The 27,629-nt window shown below is 55.4% G+C and overlaps 1 protein-coding gene across 1 annotated transcript; it reads left to right on the top strand.

Annotated features, from left to right (window-relative positions):
- The first annotated feature begins 263 nt into the window (after positions 1-263).
- On the top strand, positions 264-27,629 carry RUNX3 (RUNX family transcription factor 3). Its single transcript, XM_016216303.2, has 5 exons — positions 264-580; positions 2,393-2,549; positions 10,139-10,243; positions 20,030-20,188; positions 24,634-27,629. Exons 1-5 carry the CDS (start codon positions 293-295, stop codon positions 25,176-25,178), a joined length of 1,254 nt encoding a protein of 417 aa, XP_016071789.2. The 5' UTR covers positions 264-292; the 3' UTR covers positions 25,179-27,629.

Below are 27,629 nucleotides of genomic sequence, written 5' to 3'. Positions count from 1 at the left end.
AGCCGGGACCCGCGCGAGGGGCGGCCGCCCGGGGGGCCGCGCGCCCAGAATGCGGGACTAGCGGGCAGGTTGCGCGCGGCCGTCGGGGCTGCGAGGCTTCCCGGCGGGCGGGCCTCGGCGGGACGTCCCCGGGCGCCGCCCCCTGCGCCCCGAGGCCCCGGCCCGGCCGCTTCTGCTTTCCCGCTTCTCGCGGCAGCCGCGGCGGAGGAGGCGCCCGCGCCGGCTGTCCCCGGGGGAGCCGCGCCGCCGCCGCCGCCGCCGCCGCCGGTCGGGCGCCCTGACGGCCGCTGTTATGCGTATTCCTGTAGATCCGAGCACCAGCCGCCGCTTCACACCTCCCTCCACGGCCTTCCCCTGCGGCGGCGGCGGCGGCGGCGGCAAGATGGGCGAGAACAGCGGCGCGCTGAGCGCGCAGGCGGCCGTGGGGCCCGGCGGGCGCGCCCGGCCCGAGGTGCGCTCGATGGTGGACGTGCTGGCGGACCACGCGGGCGAGCTCGTGCGCACCGACAGCCCCAACTTCCTCTGCTCCGTGCTGCCCTCGCACTGGCGCTGCAACAAGACGCTGCCTGTCGCCTTTAAGGTGAGTGCGGAGCCCGGGGAGGCAGGACGCGGCCCCCGGGGCGCCGGGGCCGGGGGCGCCGAGGGAGGGGACGTGCCCGCCACCCCAAAGCTGGAGCCAGGCAGCTGGGCCCCAAGCCCCCTCTGGGTCTCGCTGCGAGCTCCGCCCGGAGGCTTCGCGGCGTTTTCCCTCGGATGCACCCCGCGCGGGTGCCTTTTCGGGAGGCTTACCCCTCCACCTTCGGGGCGCGCTGCGGAAACGCGTGGATGTGGAGACGGGCGGATGGGCTCCCCTCCCGCCGGCTCCTGCGGACACGGCCCTGCGGGCGGGCAGGGGCGAAGGGGAGCCCGGGACCGGGGACGCCGGAGGTGGGGTGCTGAGGGTGGAGAGGGCCTACCCTGCGCTGCCGCACCCCTCCTCCCGCGCCGCTTCAGAAACACTTCCTGCTCACACCCTCGACCTCTGGCTTCGGAAACTTCACACCGGGCGACTCCGGCCGGGATCAGACACACTGTCCCCAAACGGTTGCGGCCGGGGTCCCAAAAGTGAGGCAAAGATTGGGGGCGCTCCCCCCCCGGCAGCCCCCAGGCATTCAGAGGATCTTTTTTTCCTTGCCAAGGAGTAGGCGACTGTTTCATTTTCATTTTTTTTTTAAGGGGGCAGCGAGATGAAACGAAAACGCCTCGGTTTTCCCCTAAACCTCTCGCAGCTGCCGCGCGAAGGGCAGGGCAGGAAGGGCCGGCGGCGGGGGCGGCGGTGCCCGGGGCGGCGGGAGCGCGGCTCCCGCGGCCCGGCCCGGCCTCGCTCCCAGGACGGCGGCTCCAGGTTGGAGAGAAGGATGAGTGGCTCTTTGAGGTCTCCCGGGTGACATCTTAAAGTACCAGTGGGAAGAATCTCCCGGGGATGGGGAGGCGGAGACCCCTGTGACTTTAATCCTCGGGATCGGAGGTTTTACTGTCACTTGGAGCTTAAAAGGAATCTTTGAAATTAAAAGAAGACAGGATGTTGACAGGAAATCTGGCCTTTTTAATCAGACCCCAAACATTTTCTCCTTGAAATTTTTACCATCTGGATCCCTTGTCCCCGGCACGCGGTGGCCACGTTCAGATGGCGGAGACTGTGTTTGCAGCAAGATTCCTTTTCCCAAGGCGTCTGCCTCTCCCTGCTGGGGAGGCTGTCTTAGGGGGGCATCTACACCCCCATCCCCGCAGTTCCCAGCAGGTGCATCCTCCTGGTATCAAAGGCCCCCCTGGCACCTTAAAAGGGCTTCTCTGTACAAACCCTCTCAAAACGCCAGTTTGTTTTGCATTTTCCCTGCACAACGAATTCGGGCTACGCAGAGGCCGATAAACTGGGCCAGGGCCACATTTCATATCCCAAACGGCTCTTGTATTACTTGAGTCCCGTTATTATTGTTGTTGATATTATTTCTTTTTTTTTTTTTTTTTTTTTTTTTTAGCTTAGAGACTTGGTTGCTAGAGGCAGTGTTGATTCCTCTTTTGCTCGAGCAAAGGGAAGAAGGAAACTGCACGCTGCATCAGAGTGACTGAGCGCCTTCCCAGCTCTCCCTTAGATTCAGTTGAATCAAAAGGATGATTTTGCAGGACATGGCTTAACCGATTTATCTAGGGTTTTGGTGCGGAAGGTAGAGATCTTTTTGCTTTTGTTACAGTTGGGGGAAGGTCTCTATTACTCTTAAGCCTCTTCTCTACCCAGCATTTGAGAAATCCGCAGTGCGCCTGGGACCTCAGGGAGCTGCCTGCCCCGGCCCCTCCCCCCTTTCCCTTGCCTGCCCCTTCCTTTCTAAGCTGTCCCCCTGCCCCATGCCCTCAGGTGGTGGCACTGGGGGATGTGCCAGATGGAACGGTGGTGACCGTGATGGCAGGCAACGACGAGAACTACTCTGCCGAGCTGCGCAATGCCTCCGCCGTCATGAAGAACCAGGTGGCCAGGTTCAATGACCTTCGCTTCGTGGGCCGCAGTGGGCGAGGTGAGTGAGCGGAAGGGAGACTGCGCCGGCCCAGCATTGGCTGTAGCAAAGGTTGGAGGTTAGGAAGCTGAGAATGAGGCCTTGGGGTCCCAGTGGGAGCCGCAGAAATAGGTCCATGTACAGTTCTGTCTAAAACGGCGGCTTGGAACCTCCTAGGGTGTTACAGACCCCTTTGAAGAAGTGAGGGGAAAAGCGGCAATTTTCTCCCAGTTTCTGGGCTTTACAAACCCCTGAAGCCTGCCATACCTCCCCTTTCCTAAGTGTCCTGATCTCACAAAAGACGCTGGGGGAAGATCAACAAGCTCCAAGGGGGGCCTTATTGGTGTTTCAGCAGGTGGTTTAGAACAAATCCTTGGTCTGCGGGACCCAAGCACCCCAGCCACTCTCCCCACTGGGGCAGACTCTCCTCCACACTTCGAGGGTGCCTCTCCCCAGCTGTGGTCTCCCAAAGCCACAGTTTCCCCAGCCCTTTGAGCCTTAACGTGGTTTAGAAAAGAAGCGAGTGCAGTACAGGATGCTAAATACTGGAAAGCACAGCTCGAAGGCTGCCATCTCTCACCCCAGAAGCAAGGCTGACATGCCTGTCTGATCCACCTCCTCGGCCAGTATGAAGGGACACAGGTCCAGGATGCAGGCTGTGGCTGCCTCCAGGGGCTGTTGAGTAGGAAGGGCTGCTAGGACCTGAAACCCATCACCACTTCTTAGTGGAGAAATCCTAGAAACCCTGCCCTGGGGAGGTGGAGAACTGAGGGCTCGCCAGCCCTTTAAGACCAGCCTTTTGAAAACTGGGGAGCGCCCTTCCCGAGCACCTGGCCTGCCCATCCAGCTTCGTTAAGAAAGTAAGCTCGGTTCCCTCTGCTCCCTGTCTCAGCAGAGGCCGAGGCAGAATTGTACTTTTCATCACCAATAAACAAGACCTTTTCAAGGTTTTAGTTCCCTCTGAGCCACCAGCCCTGCTCAGAAGTGGGCATCTGGGCACCATTTTTTCCTCTTCAGCCGTTCAATGTATACATACAAATGTCAAACATATTTTGACTTTTCAGCATTAATTAAAACCAGGGCATTATTTGCATGTAATAACTGTTTACTTGTTACTTTTTATGAAACTGAAATAGTTTACATTCTTTCAAACATTTCCTGTTCCTGTTGGCTCCCTTCCCCATGCACAGATTTCTTTCAAACGTTGTCCTTAACTGGTTGCAGGTTGATGGATGGAAAATGTTTGCTTTTATGAATTAAGCTTTCATTGCTGCTCCTAATTAGTCTCCAAGCCCCTTTTGTCATCCCCAATATCTCAAGCCTTTTGCAACTTAATCCCAGCCCCAGCCCTGAGTGGAGAGTCGTTAGCTGCCACTGGTTGGCGGTGACTTGCTCAGATGCTGCTCGACTGTGGGGCGGTGGCCTTGTCTGCCAGCCCAGGTGGCTGTGGCAGTCGGGGGGGGGGGGGGGGCACTATAGCTGCAGCCCCTAGGAGGCAGGCAGAAGGGAAGGTCAGTCTCTGGAGCCTAGCACATCAGAAACTTGTCATCAAACCCCCTCTTTCTATATTGTACAAACAATATAGAAAGAGAAGAGATGACAATTCTGAGTTACCTGAGACCTTGCCTGGCCATTCTGCTCCTGAAAATGATTTCCTTGTGGCATTTATGCCCACAGACCTGTGCCCACCCGCAGGGCCTGCCGGGAGGGAACTGGGTTTCCAAAGCACTGTTGGGCAGCCCGCTCTTGGAGCAGGCACAGCTGAGGCTGGATTGTGGCTCTGGAAGATAGATGCGTAAGGCTGAGTTTCTCTCACCAGTCTCAGTGGTCCCGGGAGATAGCAAGAGGCCTAAGTGGGGGTTCTGATGCCTGTGGAACTCAACAAGGCTTTCAGACCTCGGAAGCTTTTGGTATTTAAACAGCCTGGGCTATAAAACCAGCTGACCTGGATTTCAGTCCCAGCTCCACCAGTGACTTTCTGGAGGACATTGGGCAAATGGCTTAATCTCTCTGTGCCTCAGTTTCCTCATCTGTAAAATGGGGATCACAGTGATACCTACCTCATGGGATTTCCTGAGGGTTAAGGAACTTGGTAGGAGTATGTCAGTTGGCTACATGTTATCGAGAGCTGGATACACATTAGAGATTTTGCTGTTTCAAATGCCTGGGCCTAGAGGAGATCTTTGAAGTCCCTTTGAGTGGTGACAGTCACTGATTCTCTGATTCTGGTGTGGTTTGGGCGGGGGTGGGGGAAACCCAGAAGGCATGAATTGTTGAGTGGGAGAAGTGGAGGCGGGTGGCAGCGAGGGAGGAGGGCAAAGGGGTCCTGTGGCAGCAGCGACGCATCTGCTGTGCCCATCCTGCCCATTGGGAAATTCCCTCGGAGAGAAGTCAGTGATTGACACAGACAGTTTGGGCTACTTCAGGAGTGGGAACAGGTTGGGATTTGGGATGCAGGGCCTTTCCCTGGCTCTCTGACTTCTGCCAGGACTAAGAAGCCAGATGGTCTGCTTGCTTTCTTGCTTTCCATTCCTCAATTCTGTCATCGTTCCTGGAAGATACCTTCCCATGAAAGACATTCACGCACCACCACCACAGAGCTCTCACGATTAGCCTGGAGGTGGGAAACGGGAAGGAAACCAAGTCATTGGTGTCTCCTGCTGTGATTAAGGGCGAGGTCCCCGCCTGCCAGTCACAGCGGCCCCTTCAATAATTTGTAACGCCCTTTACCACCATCTCACAATGAAATGTGTAGATAATGTAGCCCACCTACTTATGCACAGTTTCAAAATCTATATAATTCCATAGCCCTAATTTTAAAAATGGGGAAAGTGATTTGTAATAAAATACCTATTTGAATACGTAAATATTGGGCAGGACCACACTGTCTGGTGGATGGATGCTTACACCTCTGGTAGCAGGCCCGTGGCAGCCACGGCAGGCTGGGCAGGAGAGGGGTACATGACTCAAAGTCTGAACACCGCATTGCCGTCAATGACAGGATTTTCTGAAGTTGTGGACAGTTTGTGGCAAAGTTCTGAACAAAATTATTTTAAAAACTACCCTTCCTCCTGGAAAATTCAATAGACCGTAAAAGTGTGCAAAAAAAATGTTTGCCTTGTTTTATGCAAAATTTAGTTGGGTTCATGGCTCAGACCATCTTTATCAGCAAGTTTCTCACAAACAGGAAGCATGAGTACTTCACTGCCCTGTGCAGTGCTGGACATTGGCACCCTCCTCTCCTGTCCCACCTCTTGAGAACCACACACCACAATCCCCAAAACGCCCTCTAGGAGGCGGCCACGGGCCTAGGTGAAAGTAAAAAGAGCTTGAGTTCCAAACTGTAGTTAACTGGTTAAAAAGAAACCGTAGCATGAGGAGAGAGATTTGGGATGAGATGTGTGGGTTGCAGGCTTAGGGAGACACTAATAGGAGATAGATGGCCTCTTGGTCACTGTTGAGAAAACCCAGAGGTTCCCTGAGACACGTCCCCTCCGGCTACCCATGAACCCTGTGGTTGGGGCATCTCACACGGGAACCCTGGCTGAGAGGGACAGGGACTTGCCCAAGGTCACACTGCCAGACCCAGTTGTACACGCTGATTGATCCAGGGCCCCAGGACCTGCAGGAATGTCTCGGGCCACCCAAGGGGCAGCTATTTCCAGACTAGGACTTCTCTCCCCCACCAATCAGGGCCAGCCCTTGGAGTGCCTTGATTTACAATTCCTAGATTCCTGGCTGACGGAAAGTTTGCCAGGGTTCCGGCACAAAGTTAAGTCCACCTTCTTTGTTTTCTCAGGTCTTTCCTCTAATAGGGGGAGAGAGATGATGAGTGGATTTGCTGCTGGGCAGAGAGAGAGGCAAGGGGCACTCAAGGAGACAACTTTCCCTCACCTCTGCTTCAAGGGGTCCCTGCCTCTTGTGTTACCTGCCACCTGCTCCCCCCTCCCACTCCTGCTCCCAGGTCCCAGCCTCTCCCTTCCTTCCTCCCCCTGTCCCTCCTCCCTGGGAGTACCTGGGAGGGGCAGTGCCAGGACTGGAAACTGAGACGAAGCTATAGAGGAGGGCTGGTGACTCATGGGTAGCCTGTGGTTTGCTGCCTGGTGGGGATGGGGGCTTCTCATTAGCAGGTCCTGAGTGTGTATGTAGAGGGGCTGGCTCCATCCCATTCTAACCTTTCTGGGCCCTGCCTGATCTTGTGCGACCTGGTCTACTCATTGCCCCTCTGTCCCAGTTTTCTCATCCATAAAATGGGATCAGCAATCTCTGTCCTTAATTCATTTAACAAACTTACTATGTACCAGATGCTGTTCTAGGGCTGGGGAAACAGCAATGAACAACAAAAATGCTGGCCCCCAGGGAGCTTACAGTTTAATAATGGGAAACAACATAAATAAGCAGATGAATTATTAGAAATAAGCAGTTGGGGGAAATTCAAGTGGGGGAGGGGGGAGTGGGAGGGTCTGTGATGCTTCTGATTGAGCTTCTTCATCTTTTTTCACCCCACGGACTCCTTTGGAGTCTCAGAATAATGTTTTTTAAGGAACAAAATGAAGTACAAAGGATTGCAATGGAAACCAGTTATATTAAAATATAGTTAGCAAGATGTCTTTTAAAATTGTGATAAATGTAACCGCTTTGTTAGCATATTAAATAATAAGATCTAGCAGCGGGTGCAGTGACGACCATGATTTTGAAGTTGTGAGGAGCTTAAAGATGTTTAGAGGACTCTGCACTGTCTGTAATGTGATATGTAAATATCTGTGACGTCTTTTGTGACAAGGTCACAGGGACTTCTGTAATGCTTTGTGGCTTGTTGCCTCTGTTCAGACTCCAGAGAAATGCTAAATTTCATTTAGAGGTTAGGGTCAAAACAGTTGCCTTTTTTTTTTTTCTATTCCAGTTCATGGGCACACTCAATTCTTAGTGGAGGCCATAGATGTCATGTTAAAAACTCCTACTTTAGAGAAAGTAACCAGGGAGGGCCTCACTGAGAAGGTGACTTTTCAGTGGTGACCTGAGGGAGGTGAGGTGAGAAACAGGAGCACTCGGGGGCATTGGGGCACACCCGGCCTGGCAGCCCTCCAGCTCTGGGCTGCTGTCCACTAAACTCCCCATCTCTTGGCGCCCTGCAGCACCACAGAAGTGCTGGATAGAGGCACCCAGGGATCCCCAGACAGTGCCTGACTGGTTGGGGACAAGGGTGTCCAGAAGGGAAATAACCTCAGAGAGAGGGAAAGCAGTAGGAGGTGCCCTGGAAGCAGAGGGTAGGGAGCCTGAGCACGCCTGCCTGGCATTTCCCTAGACTGTCCGCACGTCCTGTTTCCAGAAACCATGGGAAATGCCCCTGTGGTCTGGGAGCGAGGGGCCATGATTGTCCCTCTGACCCTGTTTTCCAGCAGCAGGTGGCAGGTACGATTTTGGGCATTTGCATCCCTGCCTCTAGCCGGCTCAGGGAAATTTTTCCAGAGAGGCCCCACTCTTTCCAGTTCCAGTCACTTCGATTTGAGCCCTGTCCGCCCCCAGCCCTGTTGTCTCAGAGCCCTGCAGTCCCTCGGTGTGGCCCCAGCAGCCTGGCTGCTTCACTTTGGTTCTGGAGTCTCCTGTTTCCGGGGCTAGAGTTTTCACTTGATCACTGGACCGACAGATACCCAGAAGGAACCTAAGAGGACTGGAAGCTGTCGGTCCCGCCCTGAGTTTAATCTCCCAGCTGTGCAGTGGGGATATCAGAACCCACCTGCCTGCCTTGGAGAGTTGTGGGGAGCATGGGGACAGCAGAAGGGTCCACTTGGGCAGCCTCCCTCGGTGCCCACCCTGAGCCAGCTCTGGGGGACACAGGTGCCCTGGGCCAGTGGCCCTTGCCCTCAGGGAGTCCCCAAGCCTAAAACTGGGATCCAGAGATAGGGGTGCTCAGACAGGGTCAAAGTTTCACCTGGGGGATCAGGGAAGCTCCCCCACACCCTCCCAGTCTCACTTGTGTGGAGGCTTTGATGATAACAGAGAACGGGGGTGGGGGGCTCTCATTCCAGGGAAAGGCGCTGGGGAAAAATCCTCACCTTATACCACACAGGCCACGTAATCCCCCAGAAGAATCAAAGAATTAGATGTAGAAAGTAAAGAGAACGCTGTTTATCAGAGCCAAACCTTTATCTGCCTTGTTACTTGGGAAAACCTGCCTAATCGTAAAAACGGTAGGAGAAATCACGAACCAGAGATAGAAATGAAAATGCAAAACAGCTCGGAGTCAGAAAACGAAATGGAGAGCAGCGAACTGGGAAGCGGATGGCCACAAATAGGACACGGAAAGTGTGAACAGGCTTCTTGCAGGGTGATGTTTTACAGGCGCTAAAACCATAGTAGGAAAGCATAAAAGAACGTGAAGCCATAATTTTTGTTGATTTAGGACTGATAATACATATAAAAAGTTTCATTCTCACTAGTAATAGAAGAAAGTCAAGTTCAGTCGGGAGCATTTAAAAGATCTTCCACCTCGATAGACGTGGTCACAATGCTGATGGCGCCAGGGTGACAATGCCACCTCACGCCAATCATGGTGACTCTCTCTGGAGAGCCATTTCACTAGAGAGATCGGTGCCCCTAAGTGTGTCCCAGCCCTCTGCTGCGATGAACTCACTCACCACTTCTTGGAATCTACCCTAAGGAAGTAAGCAGAGATGTAGACAAAGATTTTTATAAACAGGTCATTTTCGTTTTATTTCAAATGGTAAAAAAATAAATTATTTTAAAAGGTTTTTTTCCCCCTCTCAGGAATTTTGAATGGAGACTTTGGAGCCAAATGTCTATTTAAAAATAGAACAGAGTTCTGGAAATAACAGTTGTGTCTGCAAATGAAATGTCTGCAGCTCCCAAATCAGCCCTTTTCCAGCCCCAGCCGCACACACCAGTAAGAAATTAGCAGCAGCCTAACTACCCGAGAGTAAGGAGATGGGTAAATAAAAGATGAGGCTCCTGAGTTGAAATATTTTGCAGCCATTAAAAATGCAGTTTATGAAGAATTTTTAATGACATGGGAAAGTGCTTATGATGTGATGTTAAGTGAAAAAACAAGCAAAGTAAGAAAATACATGTATTAGAATCACTGTTTAAATATACGTACCCACACAAAAGGATCAGAGGAGAAAACACCCAAGTAGTGACAATGTTTATCTCTGGCTAGTGAGATGATGGGCATTTTCTTTTTTATGTTTCATATATTTAATGTTCTCAAAGTTTTCTATAAAGATCACTAATTACTTTCAGGAAAAAAATATGTATCTCCATCCTTGCTCCCCACCCCAAAATCACAAGAGTCTCTGGATAGAAGGAACGGCACAAATAGGACAAGCAGCAGAAAGGAGATGGGCCAGGGCAGCCAGAGCAGGGGAGCAGGTAGAGGCAATAAAGTTGATGCCAGGCCTCTGGGAGCCTTGAATGCCAACCCCAGCAGCTTGAACTTCACCCAGAGCCCCATCTTCTGCCCAGGCTCAAAGGAGAGAAACCTGCCCCTATGGAAGGTTAGGGGCTTCTTGGGGAGGCAAAGGAGGCGGGAGACCAGCATGTTGTGAATGGATTCAGGTACCAACCTCCTGCCTTTTCCTCATTCCCCCCAGGGAAGAGTTTCACACTGACCATCACCGTGTTCACCAACCCCACCCAAGTGGCCACCTACCACCGAGCCATCAAGGTGACTGTGGATGGACCCCGGGAGCCTAGACGTAAGTTCCAGATCCACTGAGTGGGGCTTTAGAGCGGGGAGGGCAGCAGCCGAGGTCAAACAGATGGCACTGGGTCCTGGGAGCACTCCTGTGGGGGGTTGTGGTCCTCTGTACCCTCTGCATGCACACCCTCTACCACACACTGTGTGCCTGCCAGCAGAGCCCCAAACCCTCTGCTTGGCCTGGACTTTGGGAGGCCAGTGAGGAGGCTGGGACAGGGAGATAACAGGATCGAGTGACCCCCCCTCCCATAGGATGACTGCCATTGGGGGCCTGCTGGGGAGTATGGACTTGCATCATTAGGGAAAGGAAGAGGCTGGAAAAGGCTTGAGAGAGGGAGACTGTGTGTGTGTTTGGGGATGGAGGTTGGGCCAGGTGTGCTCTGCTCCACCCATTTCCTCTGCCAGTGGCTGAAGGAGGCCAGGTCCCCTCCTTGGAAACTTTTTCTTTGAATCTTAGTATATGACTTACTCAAGTTGCACAGGGCCCAGGCACTCTGACCCACCCAGGACCCACGATCTTGAGATCAGGAATGCACATTGATTCTGCAGATACATATTGAGCACCTGCTATGTGTAGAGAGCCCTGGTCCATGCACTCTAGCATCAAAGAGAGTTTGTGTTTAATCACTTCTGCCTGCTGAAGGGCCTGGCGTTGTTAGATTCAGATTGGAGAACCTGGAGGGACAGCTGCCACAGAATGGGCCAGAGGCCTGTGTTCACTGGATGAATGAGTGAGTGAGTGAGTGAGTGAGTGAGTGAGTGAGTGAGTGAATGAAACAAAGAACCAGCCAGCCACCTCTGATCTCTGAGCAGAGCTCTTGTCTGGACTGTCCCTCACTAGCTCACGCTCACCTGGGGTACTAAGAGCTGCCATGTCCTTCTCTTTCTTTGTAATTGTGGTCCCTTTCAGTTTAGACAACCTCTCACATTTGTTGTCTCATGTGGGACCCTAGGGACAGCAGAGCCAAAGGGTCACCCAGTTCTAGTGAGTAGAGAATCCAGGCCTGGGAATATTGAGATCCTGGCCAGGGCCTCACTGTCTTAGCTTTGGAGAGGCAGCCAGTGCCCCCGAGACAGCCTTTTATCCAATTCTGGATGGAGTGGGCCTGGGGCGGAAGGACAAGCTCCTGGTCTCTCAGTGCCTAGGAGGCTCACAACAGGAGTGTGACCATGTCAGGGCATGGTCAGTGAGAGCCACCCAGGCCTGCCCTGGACTGGCCCCTCCATTTTTGGGAATCAGGCAGGCCTGGCTGCCCATTTGTCCAATCCCTGGTCCCACGCCAGCGTCTGGCTACTCCAGAAAGGCTCAGAGCTGGGCGCAGTGGCCCTGGAAGAGTACTCTCCAGGCCTCTCAGGGCTACCTCCTGCTGCCTCCCCTGAGCTCTTGCACATGGTAATCAGGCCCAAAGGCAGGCAGCTTCCAGCATCTTGCTAGGATTGGACATGGATGTGTCCATGCCCCGGCCTTGGGTTTTATAGCCCCAGACAAGTCATGTCTCCTTTTTGGCCTCAGTTTTGTCATCGGTGAATGGGGTCAGTGATCCCCAGAGACCCCAGGTGATGATGGCTGGGAAGCCCTTGTGAGCCGCAGGCCATTGTGCAGAGAGCAGATTCTATGCCAGCTGGTCTGGCTGGGGCACCTCAGGCAAGTTGCTGACCTCTCTGGGCCTTGGCTGCCTCCTCCAGGGAGTAGGATAATACCACCCACCCCACAGGCCTGTAGATCAGTGCCTATAGGTGGATGGTCTCTGGCTGTGGCAGAGGGAGGCTCCCTGTGAGTCATTGGATTATGGTGTTCTGTTATCTCTGGTACTTGGCCACCCCCCTGGGCTCCCACCACCACCACCATTAGGGTAGCTGTTGAGAACCCCAGGGCATGGCAATAGAAGTATAAGTTTTTATTGAAGCAGGTGATGTTCTACTGAGTCTCGAGGGGCAGAATCAGGATGGATGGGAGCCACAAGTGGGCTCAACATGACTGATGCAGCACATAGGCGCCACTCCGCAACGCAGTGAGCACCCAGTGCAAAGAGGCATGTGAGCAGGGGCTTGGAGCCTGGTGGGAAGGCTCCCAGTGGCTGGGCAGCACCCGGAATCCCTCAGAGCCCTCCATGTTCAGCCCGCCCAGCCCAGAGCCGCCCACCGGCCCCCACTGAGGCCCCTGGATGAGGGTGGAGACTTGGTCCCCACTCAACCTCCCTGCCTGCTCTTCTCTCCTGAGGTCCTCCAGACCTGACACAGCCCCTTCCTGGAGTGAGCTGTGGGGGAGAGGATGGCACAGGAAGAGGGAGCAAGAAGGGAAGGCCTGGCCTAGAGCTAAGCCTGAGTCAGAGGCCAGGCTTGCTGCTGACCTGAGGCAGATGGCGTCCCTCTCTGGGCCTTGGCACAGGCCATATCAGTGGTTTGAAAGTGACATGTTCAAACAGAATCTTAGCAAAAGCTCATTTATAGAAAAAGAGCAGCCATGGTGGGGGAAAGGCACTCCAGGTCTTCCATCCTGGGGACCCTCTTGCTCCTGCCCCAGCTCCAGCCCTCAGGTCAGGTCTCACCAGCATCCTGGGTTCCAGTCTTAGCCTGGCCTTCAGCCTGTGACCCTGGACAAATCCTCCCCCTTTCCGGGCCTCAGTTTCCCCACCTGAACTGCTGCTGGTCATCAAACCCTCCCCGAGTGCCAGGCCAGTGTAAAGTCTCTGTTAACTGATCTTTAATAGCCCCAAGAAGAGGCAGGCCAAGAGGCAAAGCCACTTGCTCAAGGGTGAGCTTCAGTGAACTCAGGGCTCCGGCCTGGGGCTCAGGAAAGTGAACCACTTGTAAGGGCCTTCCCACCTTCACATGCTCATCTGTAAAATGGGGGTGATATTAGCATCTTCTCTGGGGAGTTCTTGTGAGCATTAAACCAACTTATAACTGCTCAGACTGCAGGAAGTGCCCAAGAACCCTCATGAATTATTGTAGGAGTTTCTTCCTGGGCCTCTTTCCTGCTTTGTGACTCCCAGCCCAGTGTGAGGGCTGAGCCTTTTATGGGGTGGGGTGGGAGTAGGGGCTGGTCCAGGGAGCCAGGGAGTGGAGCCTGCAGATCCCTGAGGCCACTGTGGGTTCTGTGGCCAGGTCGTTACCCTCCAGTGCCCTGCAGAGCATGCCCGATCTGCAGCCAGGTGGCCAGCTGGGTTTGAAGGCTGGCTTGGTGGCTTCCTGCTTGTGTGGCCTTGGTTTCTGAGGTTCTCAATGTTGGTGTCCCTCACAGTCACTGGGGGCGAGTTAAGAAGCAGGTGGCTGAGCAGGATCCAGGATCTGGGCAGGAGGCAGGACAGTGCCCAGCAGTTCTGTCGTGGACCATGGTTTGGGAATTGTGTACTCCATGTCTCCAGGCTTAGCAGGTGCTGGTACCTGAAAGGGTGGGATCCAGCTTCTTAATCCTGCCTCAGGTTGAGAGAGGGCAACCCTGGCATCTTGCCTATGGGCCCTTCCCAAAAATGTACATGGAGTGATTTCAACAAATATTTTCCTAGGCACTTACCACGAGTCAGGCACTGTTCTAGAAGCTGAGGACACCACAGTGAACCCAACAGACAGGCTTTACTCTCTTGGGTCTCACACATGGGTGGAGAGAGATGGTAAACAGTTCTGTTAGCACCATGGCAACAGGGCCCCACCAGGTCCATGCCCGTTACTCCTCTGTCTTCCTCTCAGATACCTTCCTCCTCACTCACCCCCCTGGGCTCCTGGCTGGTCTTCAGGGTGGGTAGCCGCACTCCTGAGCCAGAGCCTTTGCACTGCTCTGGAACACTACCCCCGAGCACCCCCAGATTCATGGCTCCTTCCCACCCTGAAGTCTTGCCTCAGACTTTGCAGTGAGTTCTTTCCTGATCACCCTGTTTCAAATCACAGACACAGCCGTCCCCCCACTTCCCCTTATACTTCCCTGCTTTCATGTTACCTCGAGCACTTAACCAGCGTCTAAGATGCTGTATAATTCACTCTTTTCTTCCCCATCTCTCCCACTAGTGTATATGGTCCACAGGGTGTTTCCTCTGCCTTGCCAGGCACTGGTATAGACCTGGGAATACTGACATGAGCACTTAGTAGATGCTCAGGAAATACTTGTAAACAGATGATTAGCTAATTTAACTTCAGGTTGTATGAAGTCCTATGAAGAAAAGCAAAGCTGGAATAAGGGCGCAGAGTGTAGGGGATGGGACATGGCAGGGGTGGGAGACAGGGGAGACCTCCTGAAGAGGGACATTGGAGCAGGGGCCCAAAGGAAGTGAGCAAACAGTCATTGTGGCTGCTGGAGACTCCGGGCCACTTGGACAGGAAAAGCCACCCGAAGCCGGCAGCTGGGCCTTTGAGGGCTCCAAAGTTGCCACAGTTTTGTCCTCAGCTCCAGGTGTGGGGGGGTGGAAGGATGCCCCAGTTAAGAAGAGCCAACTGCTCCTGGCCCCAGCCCCCAGGACCCCCATGGTCCCTAGGGGAGCGTGCCCAGCAGGAGGGAAGGGGTTAACCTCAGACCTCCCTGGTTCCCCTAATCAACCCCAGGCCGCTGGAAGCCCCAGTTGCAGCGCTGGGAAGGAGAAGCTTGCCTCCCTGCCCGCTGGCCCCCCGCCAGCCCCCGACCGCCTTTCATCTGCTCACAGGGGGCCGATTCACGGCAGACCACCCGGGGCCCAGCACCCGCCCGCGATTCCACGCGGTTGTTAAGAGTCGGGTGTAAATCTCCTGACAGGCCGCAGAGCGGGCCTAAGGCCCGGGTGCCCCACCCCTCGGCTGGCCAGACAGTGGCTGCTGTGTCTGGGTTGTGGCCACACCAGAGCTGGGCCAGGCAGCCGAGGAGGCAGCCGAGTGGCTTCATATGGGTGTCCGCATTGTCCCCAAAGATGATCCTGTCCTTTGGCCCTGCCCAGCTCCTCTGCTCCCTTCTCCCTGCCCTTGTTGGCCTCCCGTTCCCCTCCACCCAGCTGAGACAAGACACTGAGCTGGCCTCCTGCCAGTCAGGCCTCATTGCCAGGCAGCCCAGCTCTCCTCTCTTGGAGGTCTTGGGAAGCCAAGACCTTGGCAGCCAAGCTCCATGCAATGTGCTGGCCGTTCTAGGTTTGACCTTGACCACGTGCCTCCCCTTTCCCACCTGTAAAATGGGGTGACCATATCAGCCTCTCCGAGGGTTGTGGCCCTTGGAGACAGTATGCATGGCCCACTTGGAACAGTGCTTGGTGGCCCTGGAGGGGCTATCAGTGATTTGAGCCCAGCTGCTGGAGGCTGACAGGCAACCTAAGCCAGGTCCTAGGGGCCAATGTGTTCCCCATCCTTCCCTCAAAGTGCTCGGCATTTAAACACTGGGCTCTGTCCCCAGCTCCTCTTCACTCTTGGGGAGTTGACGTGTGATAACCAGTTTATAGGTGTGGAAACTGAGTGCCAGAGAAAAGGGACTCTGTGGGTTGAGCAGGGCGTGATTCAAGTTGGCCTGTCAACGCTGAGCTTCAGAGCAGGGCAGGGCTCCTGGTAAAGTCCACTGAGACCCTGTCATCTCCCCAAGCCCGTCCTCCTAGACCTGCAGAGAGTCACTCTGGGCCCTGAGCCTGGGCCAGACCCTAATACCCATTGTCTAGAGCCCCTGATTTTCAAAGCCCAGGCTCCTTTCCTGCAGGGTAGGCTCCAGGAAGAGAAAGTAGCCAGGTGCGTTCTGTGTGACCTCAAGCATGTCATCAACCACTTTCCAAGCCTCAGTTTTCTCACCTGTAAATAGGGACAGTGGTGGACCTCCCAGGTGGGATGATGTAGTGCCACCTTCTCGGACACTGGAGTGGAGGAAGTACCCAGTGAGAGTGGCTGCTCTTTCATTCCACTGCTGCTGGCTACTGCTCAGGCCTGCAGAGCCGCTGTGGGGCTCAGTGTTAGGAGAAGGGGACTTCCTGGGGGAGAGGCCCCTGGGCTGAGCCCCAAAGGACAGGAAAGCATTCCTGTCCGGGGCTGTGCCTGAGCTGTGGCTCTGAAGTGTGGAGGCAGAGAAACCCTGGGCAGGGCAGCAGCAGGAGGTGGGCACTGGAGCAAGCAACCCTCCCTTCTTCATTCTGGGGCCCCAGTCTGGCCAGTGGCTGATTCTTGCGATCTTAAGTCAGGGACCTACAGAACCAGAGGGGCCTGCGTGAGCAGCCTGTGTGGTGGGGAAACGGAGGCACAGTGAGAGAGCCCATCCGCTCCCACTGTGGGTAGCCAAGTGAAAGAAGTCTATTCTGCAGGCCCATCGTCTTCCTCAGGCACAGAAAGTTCCATTATGCTCCCAACGTGAAGGCCCAGGCCCCGTGGCACTGAGACTCTCTGGCACCCTGGCCATGTGGAGCCGCCTCAGCTTCCCTTCGCCCCTCCCTGCAGTGGCTCCAGCCTTCACAGCAACAAGGAAGCAATTCCCAAAGTGCTGTTAAACTCCCCTCCTCCAGGAAGTTACCCCGTGTGAAGGCAGAGCAACACGTGGTGAGAGCATGTGCTCTGGGGCCAGATGACCTGATTTGTACCCCAGACTAAGCCCTTAGCGTAGATCTCATCTTGAAGTCTCAGTGGCCCCATCTGTACAATGGGAGTAAACAGGAAGGTGTCAAGAGAAAGAACTTTGGACTTGGAGTTCTTGGGTTCTGGATGACAGTGCTGGCTCTGCTGTCCTGGCTTTGTGTCCCAGATACATCTTACCATCTGGTCTGTGTCCTGGTCTCCAATGTGAGCACGATCATCCTTCCTCCCCTGGAACGAGCTGGGGTAGTAGTTCCAGCAGGGACCCATGTGGGTGGAGAGCATTCACCCACACTTGTTTGGCCAGCACCATAGCCTGTGAGGGCACCGTGATGGGGACACTGTGGCTTGGGGTGGGGGAAAGGGAGTGTGACTTTAGTGAGGCCACCAAGCTGCAAGCAGCAGGGCCCATCCTCGAACCCTGGCTAGCTGTGAACCCTGCCTTCCTGCCGCTGGGCCACAAGAGTAACTGTGAACACTTTGTACACAGTGTGACTCAGAAACGGGACTTTATTCGCCAGTGACAACAATAACAAGGCCTGAGGTTTTGCACCAGCTTTTGTATAGCCCCATTGGCTCACTTCAAGCTTGCGGTTGACTAAGACACCCAGATCCTTTGCACCCAAGCTGCTGTCAGGTCAGTCTGCAGTCCCCAGGTCCATCTGGCCAGCTTCCTGCCTGTTGAGATTGTTCTGAATTTGTTTGTCCCCCTGTTTGTCCACTTCGCCCTGCCACTTTCGGTTGCCTCAGCAGCAGGGGCCGTATTTCCTCCAGGGCTGAGGCTGAGCCTTTCGGCACCCCACCCCACCCCCGGAAACCACTCCTGAGGGGTATCCATTAACCAGTTCTTGGTGGCTGAGGTTACACAATTAACCAGATAATGAAGTTTCAAACCTGGAGGTTACAAACTGGCAGCCCCAGGGCAGGACACATCCTACAAAGTGGTCAGTTTGGCTTTTTTTGTTGTTCAGGGCTTGAATTCATTGCCAACATGTAAACTATGGGAGATTTCATATCAAAGCAGGTTATGGCTTCTCCTGGTGAGCTGGAAGCTCTGGCAACACTCAGCTGGACTAGATGGTAGCTACCCCTCTTACACAGCACACATCCTATATAGTCTGCCCCAGTCTCCGCCCATCCTGTGTGCCTCATTTACTTGACTTGCCCACATAGGCATCTGAATTTTTGGCCCTGGCTCTAGCCCCAACCCACATTTTCCCCTTTGTTGCTGGGAGGCAGCAGCGGGGGGCCTGTCTGGAGGCCCAGTGGTCTTATTCCAGCTGCCAAGTGTCCCCTGGGCTCCAAGCCTGGGGCCTCTTTGGAGGAGGAAGTGGCTTCTCTGGTTCTTGGTGACTTGCTGAGCCCACTGTGGCTCCCAGGACTGCCTGTACGTTTCTAAGTGCTCTCAGATTCCCTTTGAGTTTGCAGCAGGGTGTACAGAGAGCATAGGGTTTGGAGCCCCAGGATCCATTGCAATCCCATGTTGAAAACCAGAAGTGAGGCGCATGACTAGGCCTCTGACCCTGTCCCCTCATTCCCAGTGGTGGTCAACACTTTTCCAGGCCCCAAGGATGTGATTTTCCAGGCCTCAGAAAGGACCGTGAGGTGTTCTGTTTTATCTCCCACCTACTTTTCTCCCTGTCAGTCTAGACCTAAGGACTCAGGCAAGCCTTGCCCTCTCCCTTGGCTCCGCCCCTTATTTTTTCCAAGAGATCTCAGGTCCAGGAAATCCTTCCCCCTTCCTTGCTCTGTGACCCCAGGCAAATGTTTCCACCACTCTGAGCTGCCATTTCTCTTGCTGTAAAAAGAAGAAAGGGCACCAAGCCTGCCTGACCTCCTCTCTCCAGGTCGGGTGGAGCAGAATGGGCCAGCCTGTGCTGGGCTGAGCAGTAGAACCCAGGAATGCCAGCCCTCTGCCAGAGCAGTGCATTCTAGTATCTGCCCTGGAGAAATCCCCAGAAACATTGAGGTGTGAACAGGGACATGCCTGGGAGTACGGCACATGAGGGAGTAATGCAGGAAATCTGGAAACAACCTACGCATCCATTCGAGATCAGCTGAGTAAACTCAGTGTCCAGTAGATGTGTCCAGCGGAAGCAAGGGATGCCCACTGGCCTAGCGCTGCAGTCCTCCTGCAGTTCTCTTGCAGGGACTCTGTTGTTTTCATGGGGCTGGCTTCCCTCCCCGTTTTACAGATAAGAAAACTGAGGCGGCACTCCAAAGTGTGCTACTGGAAAAGCAAGTTACAGAATAATACAGCCAGGCTCAGACCATTCAAGAAAGTTCCATGAGAAACCTGCTCTGTGTTTTCCATGCATGTGAAACCAAAGAAAGGCTGGAAGGAAAGACCTCACACAGGGACTTCTGGGGAGGGGCTTAGGGTGGCTTTAAGGAGCGATAGCTTTGTCTGAAACGCTTTTATTTTTGTAGATGTTCATGTGTTGCTTGTGAAACGTAAAGTGAGTAATTGAAAAATGGGGGGGGGGTTCCTGTGACCCCCCCCCCTAAGCTCCATGTCTTTCAGGAAGCCTGAGGGTGGCCTTGGCTGGCCGCATGAAGCAGGGGCATGGCCATCTTGACCCTGCCAGCACCTCTAGGGCCTGGAGAAGAGGCGGGGTTCCTTCCTATATGCGCCATGGCAGAGGGGTAATGAGAGATGTTGGCAGTTTCTCCAGGTGTGGTGCCCCAAGCCAGGTGCACTGGTCCCTGTCCCCAGCTCCCAGAGATGGGAGTCCAGCCCCTCGGTGAAGTGGCCCATGCCTGTTCTCAACATCCTGGTGAATTTTCCCTTCTCTCTGAGGCCCAGAGAGAAGGCATGTTGGTCCCAGTGTGACTCAGGGCTGGATGGGGCCACAGTCCCATTCCACGGCCGCCTTCCAGGTGTGGGGGGTGGGTTCTGGGATGCTGGAAGGCAGAGGATGGCAGCACTCCTGGGCTCTCTCCCTGATCCTCCAAGGGAGCGTGCTTGAGTCACTTGCCCATGCCTGCTGCCTCAGTTTCCCCTTCTGCCAAACAGTGTGTTGTAGAGGTTCAGGTATGAGAATGAATATTCCTGCTCAAGGAGGCAGGGGTGAGATCATTATGGCAGCCCCGGGGCAGTACCTATGACCATTCTCTGTTCAGAAAGCCTTTGAAGAACCTGAGAAAAGAGGTTGGTAGTGATCTAAGGGTTCTCCCTGCAGAGGCCTAAGGTTAGACCTCAGGGAGAACTTCCCAGCAGAGCGAGGCATTTCTGTCTCCCTGACACTTGGGAACCAGCTGCTAATGGGCTCTCCATGTTCTGCAGGGCACCGGCAGAAGCTGGAAGACCAGACCAAGGCGTTCCCTGACCGCTTTGGAGAACTGGATCGGGTGCGCATGCGGGTGACACCGACCATGCCCAGCCCCCGCGGCTCGCTCAGCACCACGAGCCATTTCAACAGCCAGGCCCAGACCCCCATCCAAGGTACGGCACAGCGGGGGCTGCGGTGGGGGGAGGTGGACAAGGACCCGGGCGTGGTCCTCCTGCTCCAGATCAAGAGCTTATCCAGAGGTCATTCGCTGCGCCACCCTTGTGATGCTCTGGGCCTAGCCCTGGACCAGGCCCTTCATTCATTCACACAACAAACACTTATTGACAACCACCACGTGCCGCGCCGGTGCCTGGCCCCAGAGATCAGCATGAACAGACACAGTCCTGCCCTCCAGGAGCCCACTATCCCCTGGGGAAATCTCATAGTGCACCCATTAAAATTGGGGCATGATTTGTCCAAGGAACCTGTGGCAGTCTTGTTCCTGCTGAGACACCTACCCCCAAGCCTCAGCTTCTCATCTTAAAGTGGGTGGTGGTGGATGCCTCTGCCCAGGGCTGGGGTGACGTTCAGATGCTGTTACTGCACTCAACAAACTTTGTAAACTGTAAAGTGGTACAGCCCTGGAGAGAGAACGAGCATCGCCTGGGAAAGGCCCCAAGGGCCCAGAGACTCCTCCCAAACAGAAGGGAGGAGAAAGGCCTCTGTCTGGGCTGAGGCCCAAACAGAGGTCTCTGTCCCCACTGCCTGATGGATACAGCAGGGACAATCAAAGCTAGATCTCAGGCAGGCCTTCCAGAGGAGACAGGTGCTTGGCACACAGCAAGTGCTCAGTGAATGGCTGGATGAGGAATATTGACTCTCCTCCAGGCTCTGTCAGCCCGTGGGTTGGGCGCAGGAGGCCGTGTGCACAGCTGGCCCTTGGGCCAGGCCGGGCGGAGTGTACTCAGCAGCAGCACTGAACAGAGGCTGGAGGCTGGCTGCTGTCAGGCACTGTGGGTGTCGTTCTTTCTCGGTGCTCCAGGGCAGATCGGTGATGGTGGCAGACTTGATGTAGCCCTGTAGTGTAAAGAGAAGGACCTATCTTGTCTGGCCTGAGAAGCTGGGCCTTGGTGAGGTGGGAGGGGCCCCAGGTCCAGCTGCTCCAAGCCTGTGCGCTAGCAAGCTTGAGATGCTTGGCAGCTCTGGAGCCAGGGAAGGGCCCTGGGGGTGGGGGCCTTCAGGGTGGGGCTCTGACCTCAGGAGGCAGCGGGAGGTTCTCTGCACCCTGGGCTCATGCCCACCTCTGCCTAGAAACTGTGCTGTTTCCCACAGGCCAGCATTTGTCAAGGTGCAGTAGCCTAACACAGCAGGCCTTACCCTGCCACAGGCAGAGAGCCCACCTCTGCCTGCCCTCAGTTGTGTGGACATGGCTGGGGAGTCTATGCCTTAGGGAGCCTGAGACAGGCTATCCACCTTCTGTCCAGGCCCAGAGGGCCAGGTCTAGCCAGGCAGCAGGTAGAGTCCCTGCCTCCACTTTGGGGCTGGGAGGAAAGGTAGGGCCTGTGTGGGGCGTGGCTGACCCAGTCTTTCCCCTTCTGCATTCTAGGTAGAGCTCCCCAGCCCCTCCCTGACCCGCACAGCACTGGGCCTCAGGCTACCTATGTGGCCTTTCAACACTGCCAGGCTTCCCCCTCCCCAGGCCTGTCCCCTTCGGAGTGAGAGGAAGGGCTCTTGACAACCAGGACCAGGAAAGGAGTATGAACTTTGCAGTCAGATAGACTGGGCTTGGAATTCTGCATGTGCCAGGCACTGGCTGTGTGTTCCTAGGCTAGCCACTTCACCTCTCTGAGCCTCAGTTTTCACATCTGTTAAGTGGGAAGGAGGTACTTGCCACAGAGGGATGTTGGCAGGGCTGGGTTTGGGCTCTTCTCACTGACCCTCCCCTTCTGGTGGGACCAGCCTCTGCCTTTAGACTCTATCCTGGGGATCCCCTCAGGACACTCCACCGCCACTTCTCTTGGTGCCTGTTAATAGCTTTGACCCCCGACTTTGGTCACTGGCAAGCAGTGCCGAGGCCCCATCCCCTCCATACCCCAGCCCCAGGCCCCCCCAGCTGCAGCCGCCCACAATGGGGGCTTCTAACAGCTCAAAGGGCTCATTCAGCCACCATGAAGCAGCTGGGGCAATTTGGAGAAGAAAATAAACATTTCCTTCCAGTGTTGGGATTGGCTGCTCGACAGCCGACCAGCTCCGGTTTCCTGGGGCTACTGGGCTGGGAGGGGCTGGGAGCCTCAGGGGTGCTGAGGGCAGACACTTCCCCACCACCCTGGGAGGGAGGGAGGCAGGAGGGGACAGTGGCAGTGGGGGCAGGCCCAGCTCAGAGCCTGGAACCCATGTGAACTCCAAGGGCTACACACAACAGACCCAGGCCCACCTTCCCCAGCCTGTTTCCCGGGCTGCAGCCCTGCTGTCTTATGCTGGGGTCCCTGTTGGGATTTCCTTCGCTTTGAGAATGGGGTTCCTGTCAGGTGGACAGCATGCACTACCTGGGCTCAGAGCAGAGGAGTCAGCCTCATGCTTGGCTATGTTTGGGTACCGGGTTCTGAGGGTGGGGAGCCAGGCACCCCTGGCCCTCTAGGTCTCAAGGCAGCACTGGCCAGCCAAGGAACCTATCAGGGAGGGTACCAGACATTCCAGAGGACCCTTTCCCCCCATGTCCCCTCACCTTGAGTCAGGGAGCATCATTCCCTTCTGATCCACAACCACGGCCCACTGCTGAGGAAACACTCCCCAGCTGAGTCGGGAAGACCCCAAAGCCCAGAGAACATCCAAGTCTCACCTGAGGTCACACAGCACCTCAGGCAGATCTAGGGAAGCAAGAGACCTGAGGGCACCTGCAGCTGTCTGTCCTCAGCCAAGCCTCGGTCACAGAAGGCAGTGCCAACCTGGAGCCGCACAGGGTCAGAGGATGGTTTCCCTGCATCCTCTTTGGTGGGGTGCCATAGAGGGCTTAGGGCCAGACAGACTTTCCCTCAGGACCACTGCTGGGGGCTCATCCACCTCGCCATTGCTGCCAGAGTCACCCCCTTGGCCAGGATACAAGGAAGGCTCAGGGTCGGGGGATCATCTTTCCAGGGCCCTGAATGGGCCACTTCTCCTGGGTGCACAGAGCAAGAGGTGTCACAGCCACCACAGCAGCACAGACCCTCATCAGGCCTCTACCTGGTGCCCAGTCTAAGCACTTTACATGCATTAACTAATTTAATTCCTAGGATCTGTTACTGTTCCCATTTTTCATGTGGGAAGACTGATGCAAAGAGAGGTTAAGTGACTTGCCCAAGGACACACAGCTAGTGTCAGAAGCAGGGTAAGACCTCACAGTGAACCTTTGTTCTGTGCTGCCTCAGAGATGGGCCAGCTACCTATCGGGCCCATATTGGGGCTCAGGACTGGAACCCTAGAATATTGTGCCAGGTCCAGTGTGCTATGTGATCTACCCTCTCTGGGCGTCAGTTTTCCTACCAAGGGAGTAAGACTCGATCCCAAAGTGTGAATACAAAAATAGGGGGCAAAGGCTCAGAAGCCGTTGTCTTAGAGTCCAGTAAGGTACGAAACTGGAGGAGCTGGGGCAGGACCTGGGCTGGACACTGGTTTCTCTTTGACAAGGGCAGGGTCCAGGCCATCTCACTTTGCTGCCAAGGCAAATGAAGGCAGCTCTGGAGACACAGGCCCAGGGCGAGGTGTGCGGGGGGTGAGGGGCACACAGTGCTGCTCTGGACCCAGCCCCCACCACACAGGCATAAGCTCACGTACCCTAACTGAGCCCCACCCAGGCAGGAGAGGTGTGGGCATGCACAGCAGCCCAGGGATGAGCAGAAGAGAGGCCTCGTGAGGAATTTGAGTCCTTTCTGTAACATCCGGAAAATTAATCTTCCTCTCTGCCTCAGTTTCCTTATCTGCAAAAGCAGGCTCCAGATCTCCATTTCACAGGACCACTGCAGACCCTCTCCACACCCACGGTCTTGCCAGCTCTTAAGTGGGAGGCAGGGAGAGAGGGAGGCAGAAGCTGCCAGGCCAGGCCTGTACTGTCCCTGTCGGCCCCACACACCCCCAACAGCCCTGGGGGGGCCACCTTCACCCCCTCCACAGGCCTCTGCACTGCTAGGCTGTGAAGAGGATTCCATGAGGTAAAGAAGAGCCCCCCTTCTCCATCTGGCCAGGGAGGCCCCATGGCCACCTTCGGCCCAGGTACCTGTTCCCACCTGCTTCCCAGGCAGGGCCACGCTCAGGGTCAGGAGGGCCCCCGTCCCCAGGCAGCCGAGGCAGTAAGAGCAGAGCCGGGTGTAGAAACAGGCAGCCTGCCACAGGTATGTGAGCCAGAGCCCTGAGGTGGTTCTTTTTTAAAATTAAATTTATTGGGGTAACATTGGTTAATAAGATATGTAAATTTCGGTGTACAGCTTTATAATACATCCGTATACTCTAGTGTATGCTCACCACCGGAAGCCCAGTCTCCTTCCGTGACCATGTATTTGATCCCTTTACCAAGGTCATTCTTAAATAAGTCCGCTGGGGTGGTGTCAGGCTGCGACTGACCGTCCTCCTTGCTGTCCCCCAGGTACCTCGGACCTGAACCCTTTCTCCGACCCCCGCCAGTTCGACCGCTCCTTCCCAGGGCTGCAGACCCTCACGGAGAGCCGCTTCCCAGACCCCAGGATGCATTACCCGGGGACCATGTCAGCCGCCTTCCCCTACAGTGCCACACCCTCGGGCACGAGCATCAGCAGCCTCAGCGTGGCCAGCATGCCAGCCACCAGCCGCTTCCACCCCACCTACCTCCCGCCGCCCTACCCCGGGGCCCCACAGAACCAGAGCGGGCCCTTCCAGGCCAACCCGTCCCCCTACCACCTCTACTACGGCGCGTCCTCTGGCTCTTACCAGTTCTCCATGGTGGCCGGCAGCAGTGGCGGGGGCGACCGCTCGCCCACCCGCATGCTGGCCTCCTGCACCAGCAGCGCCGCCTCCGTGGCCGCGGGCAACCTCATGAACCCCAGCCTGGGCGGCCAGAGTGACGGCGTGGAGGCCGATGGCAGCCACAGCAATTCGCCCACCGCCTTGAGCACACCAGGCCGCATGGACGAGGCTGTGTGGCGGCCCTACTGACCCCCAGGTCAAACTGGACTGCTCCCAGTGGAGTCAGGGACCCCAAGAACCTTCCCAACAAGTGGCTGGCCCAGCTCTGATGCTCAGGGCAGGAATAGGACCTATGCCCCATGGCAATCATGGGCCCAGGGTCCACAGAGCTGGTGGTGGCTCCGAGAGCATCTAGTCCAGCTGTGTCTTTGTACAGAGGGGTAGGGACCGCCCCCAACCCAGATCCCAGTCATCTCATCCCACCTTCCTGTGGGAAAAGTCTCCTCCTGCCACCTCCCCTGGTGACCTGGCTGTCCCCAGCTATTCCCAGGTTGTCACAGGGCCCAGGTCTCCTGGGACAGAGACCATCTCTGCTCCGGAGAGAGGCAGCATTTGCCCACACCGTTTGGCCCTAGAAAGACCTACCCACCCCCACAGTCCTCAGAGATCCTGCACCCCATGGGCCCAGCCCTTCCTCCACATTTACACAAATTGAGGCAGAACTGGAAGGTCCCCCCACCATAAGAGGGGTTCCCTCATTGTATAGACGGGGAAGGGACCCATCCAGAGTTCCAGAAAAATCACTGGCACAGATGGGATGAGGGGCACCCCTAAGCCAGCCCCCCCACAATTTCTAACAGGTACAGATCCCCCATCCCCTTCTAGCTGCCTGAGGCTCCCTGGCCCCAGAGTAGACTAGCCTATGGCAGCAGGTTCCTAAAACCAGGGAAGACGCCTGCAGTTGGGCCCTCCATGCACTTTACCAGCCCCAGGCATTCTCGCCCGCTGTTCTCTTGGTGGGGGCCAGTGACCTCCCTTCACCCTAGGCTGGTCTCAAAATTACAGTTTTTGGAGAGAGCACAGGGGCCAGATAGGTTCTAGCAGAAAGCACTGGAGTGAGGGGTCATGAGGTCAGATATCAGCATCCCTGTCCCACATAGGTCCGGCCCAACTGTGCACACCCCCACCCCCGCCTTGTGGGAAGGCCCAGCCACACCTTCCAACTCGTGCCACACAACTCTCCACTTTAACCAACCTATGTTCCAAAGCTATCTTGAACATAAAGCTAGTTTTTGAAGCTGATTTTAGAAAAAGAAGCTTCAAACGTTTTCATACACACAATCTCTTAGAGGTAAAGCCCCACGACAATGAACCTCAATACCTCCTCAAGAGGTATCTTTCCTTTGGCAGTATCCCCCAACATCCCCCGAAGGCCAGCCCTGGTGGGGACCAAGGGAAACGCCAGTGACATGCTGGAAACATCTTAGACGTTTGCCCAAGAGGATGTTCTGAGTGTTCAGAGCAGGTGGGTGGGATGAGGGGCGGAGAGCAGTGGCCCAGTGATGGTGGAGCAGCAGGGCAAAGAGCTCACCCGCCTTGGCTCAGCACCCCCGCCCCGTGCTCAGAGGTGAGGTCTCGCCCCTTCCCTTTGCAAATGGGAAAGCAAGCCTTGCACAAGGGTTCAGGCTGCAGGGATTCCTGTGTCTGAGTTCTTTAGTTCTAGAAAGGCTTGGGCTTATGTGGAAAAGGGCGAGAAAATTCATGAGGAGTAGACGGCATGTGGTTTTCAGCAATTGTTCCAGCCACACCCTCGGTGGATGTGGAAATTTCCCCTACAAAATGCTCCTTAGTGGTTGTCTCTGTCATAGCACTTGGCCTGCCGTTCCACCCCCACCTGTAACAAAAGCCAGAATCACACACCGGTTACACACACTGGCAGGTTCGGAAGTCCTGGTGATACTATTCGGACCCCTCCAGCTGTGGTTTCTCTTACCCTGCCCTCCCTGGAAAAAGCAGTCTCCATCTCCTCAAAATAGCTGCTGGGGGGGTCCTGCTGACTCCCTGCACTTGGGGGCGCTCCCCACCCCTTCTCAGGAAGCAGCTCCAAATCCATTGTCTTTGTATGGTCACTCCCCTTCTGTGATTGTAGCCTGGCCCAGGCCTGTGTGGGAGCCCCCCCACCCCGGGGTTCCCAGTGCCCAGCACTTTGTAGCCCCACCCCAGATTGCTACCCCTTCTTGATATCCAAACCCTGGTAGGGGCAGGGACAGGAAATAAACGGGCCCTACCGCCCACCCCCTGACTAAAAGTGACAGCCACCATGCTGAGTCTTAAGGCCCATAGTGGGTACAAACAGCCTGGGCTTGTAGAAATGGGTCCTTACTTACAAGGCTACTTTAAAGTTGTACTGGCAAGCACACTGACTTAGCACAAGGAAGCGAGGATTGGATGCCATCTTACTGTGCGCCCGTTGGTGGTGGGTACAGATCCGTTGTGACATATTGTCATGCTGAGGTGTTAATACCTGCTACACTCACATCTTCCATACAACGGCCCCAGAGCTAGGAAGAGGGTGGGGAGGGGTGGAAACTGCTTTGCACTATGATTTGCTTGGTGTGTTTGTTTTTAATGCACAACTTGCTTGTACAGTAAACTGTCTGTCTTCTGTACTATTTAACTGTAAAATGGAATTTTGACTGA

The sequence above is a fragment of the Miniopterus natalensis genome, chromosome 9 (genome assembly GCF_054644295.1).
Source record: "Miniopterus natalensis isolate mMinNat1 chromosome 9, mMinNat1.hap1, whole genome shotgun sequence".
NCBI lineage: Eukaryota > Metazoa > Chordata > Mammalia > Chiroptera > Miniopteridae > Miniopterus > Miniopterus natalensis.
Note: the sequence above shows the minus strand (reverse complement) of the source record. Positions and strands in the feature narration are given on the sequence as shown.

Coding starts and splice junctions, on each gene's coding strand:
- RUNX3 (XM_016216303.2), top strand. CDS start 293: ATGCGTATTCCTGTAGATCCGAGCACCAGCCGCCGCTTCACACCTCCC. Junction 2,550..10,138: donor CGTGGGCCGCAGTGGGCGAG/GTGAGTGAGCGG, acceptor CATTCCCCCCAG/GGAAGAGTTTCACACTGACC. Junction 20,189..24,633: donor GGCCCAGACCCCCATCCAAG/GTACGGCACAGC, acceptor GCTGTCCCCCAG/GTACCTCGGACCTGAACCCT.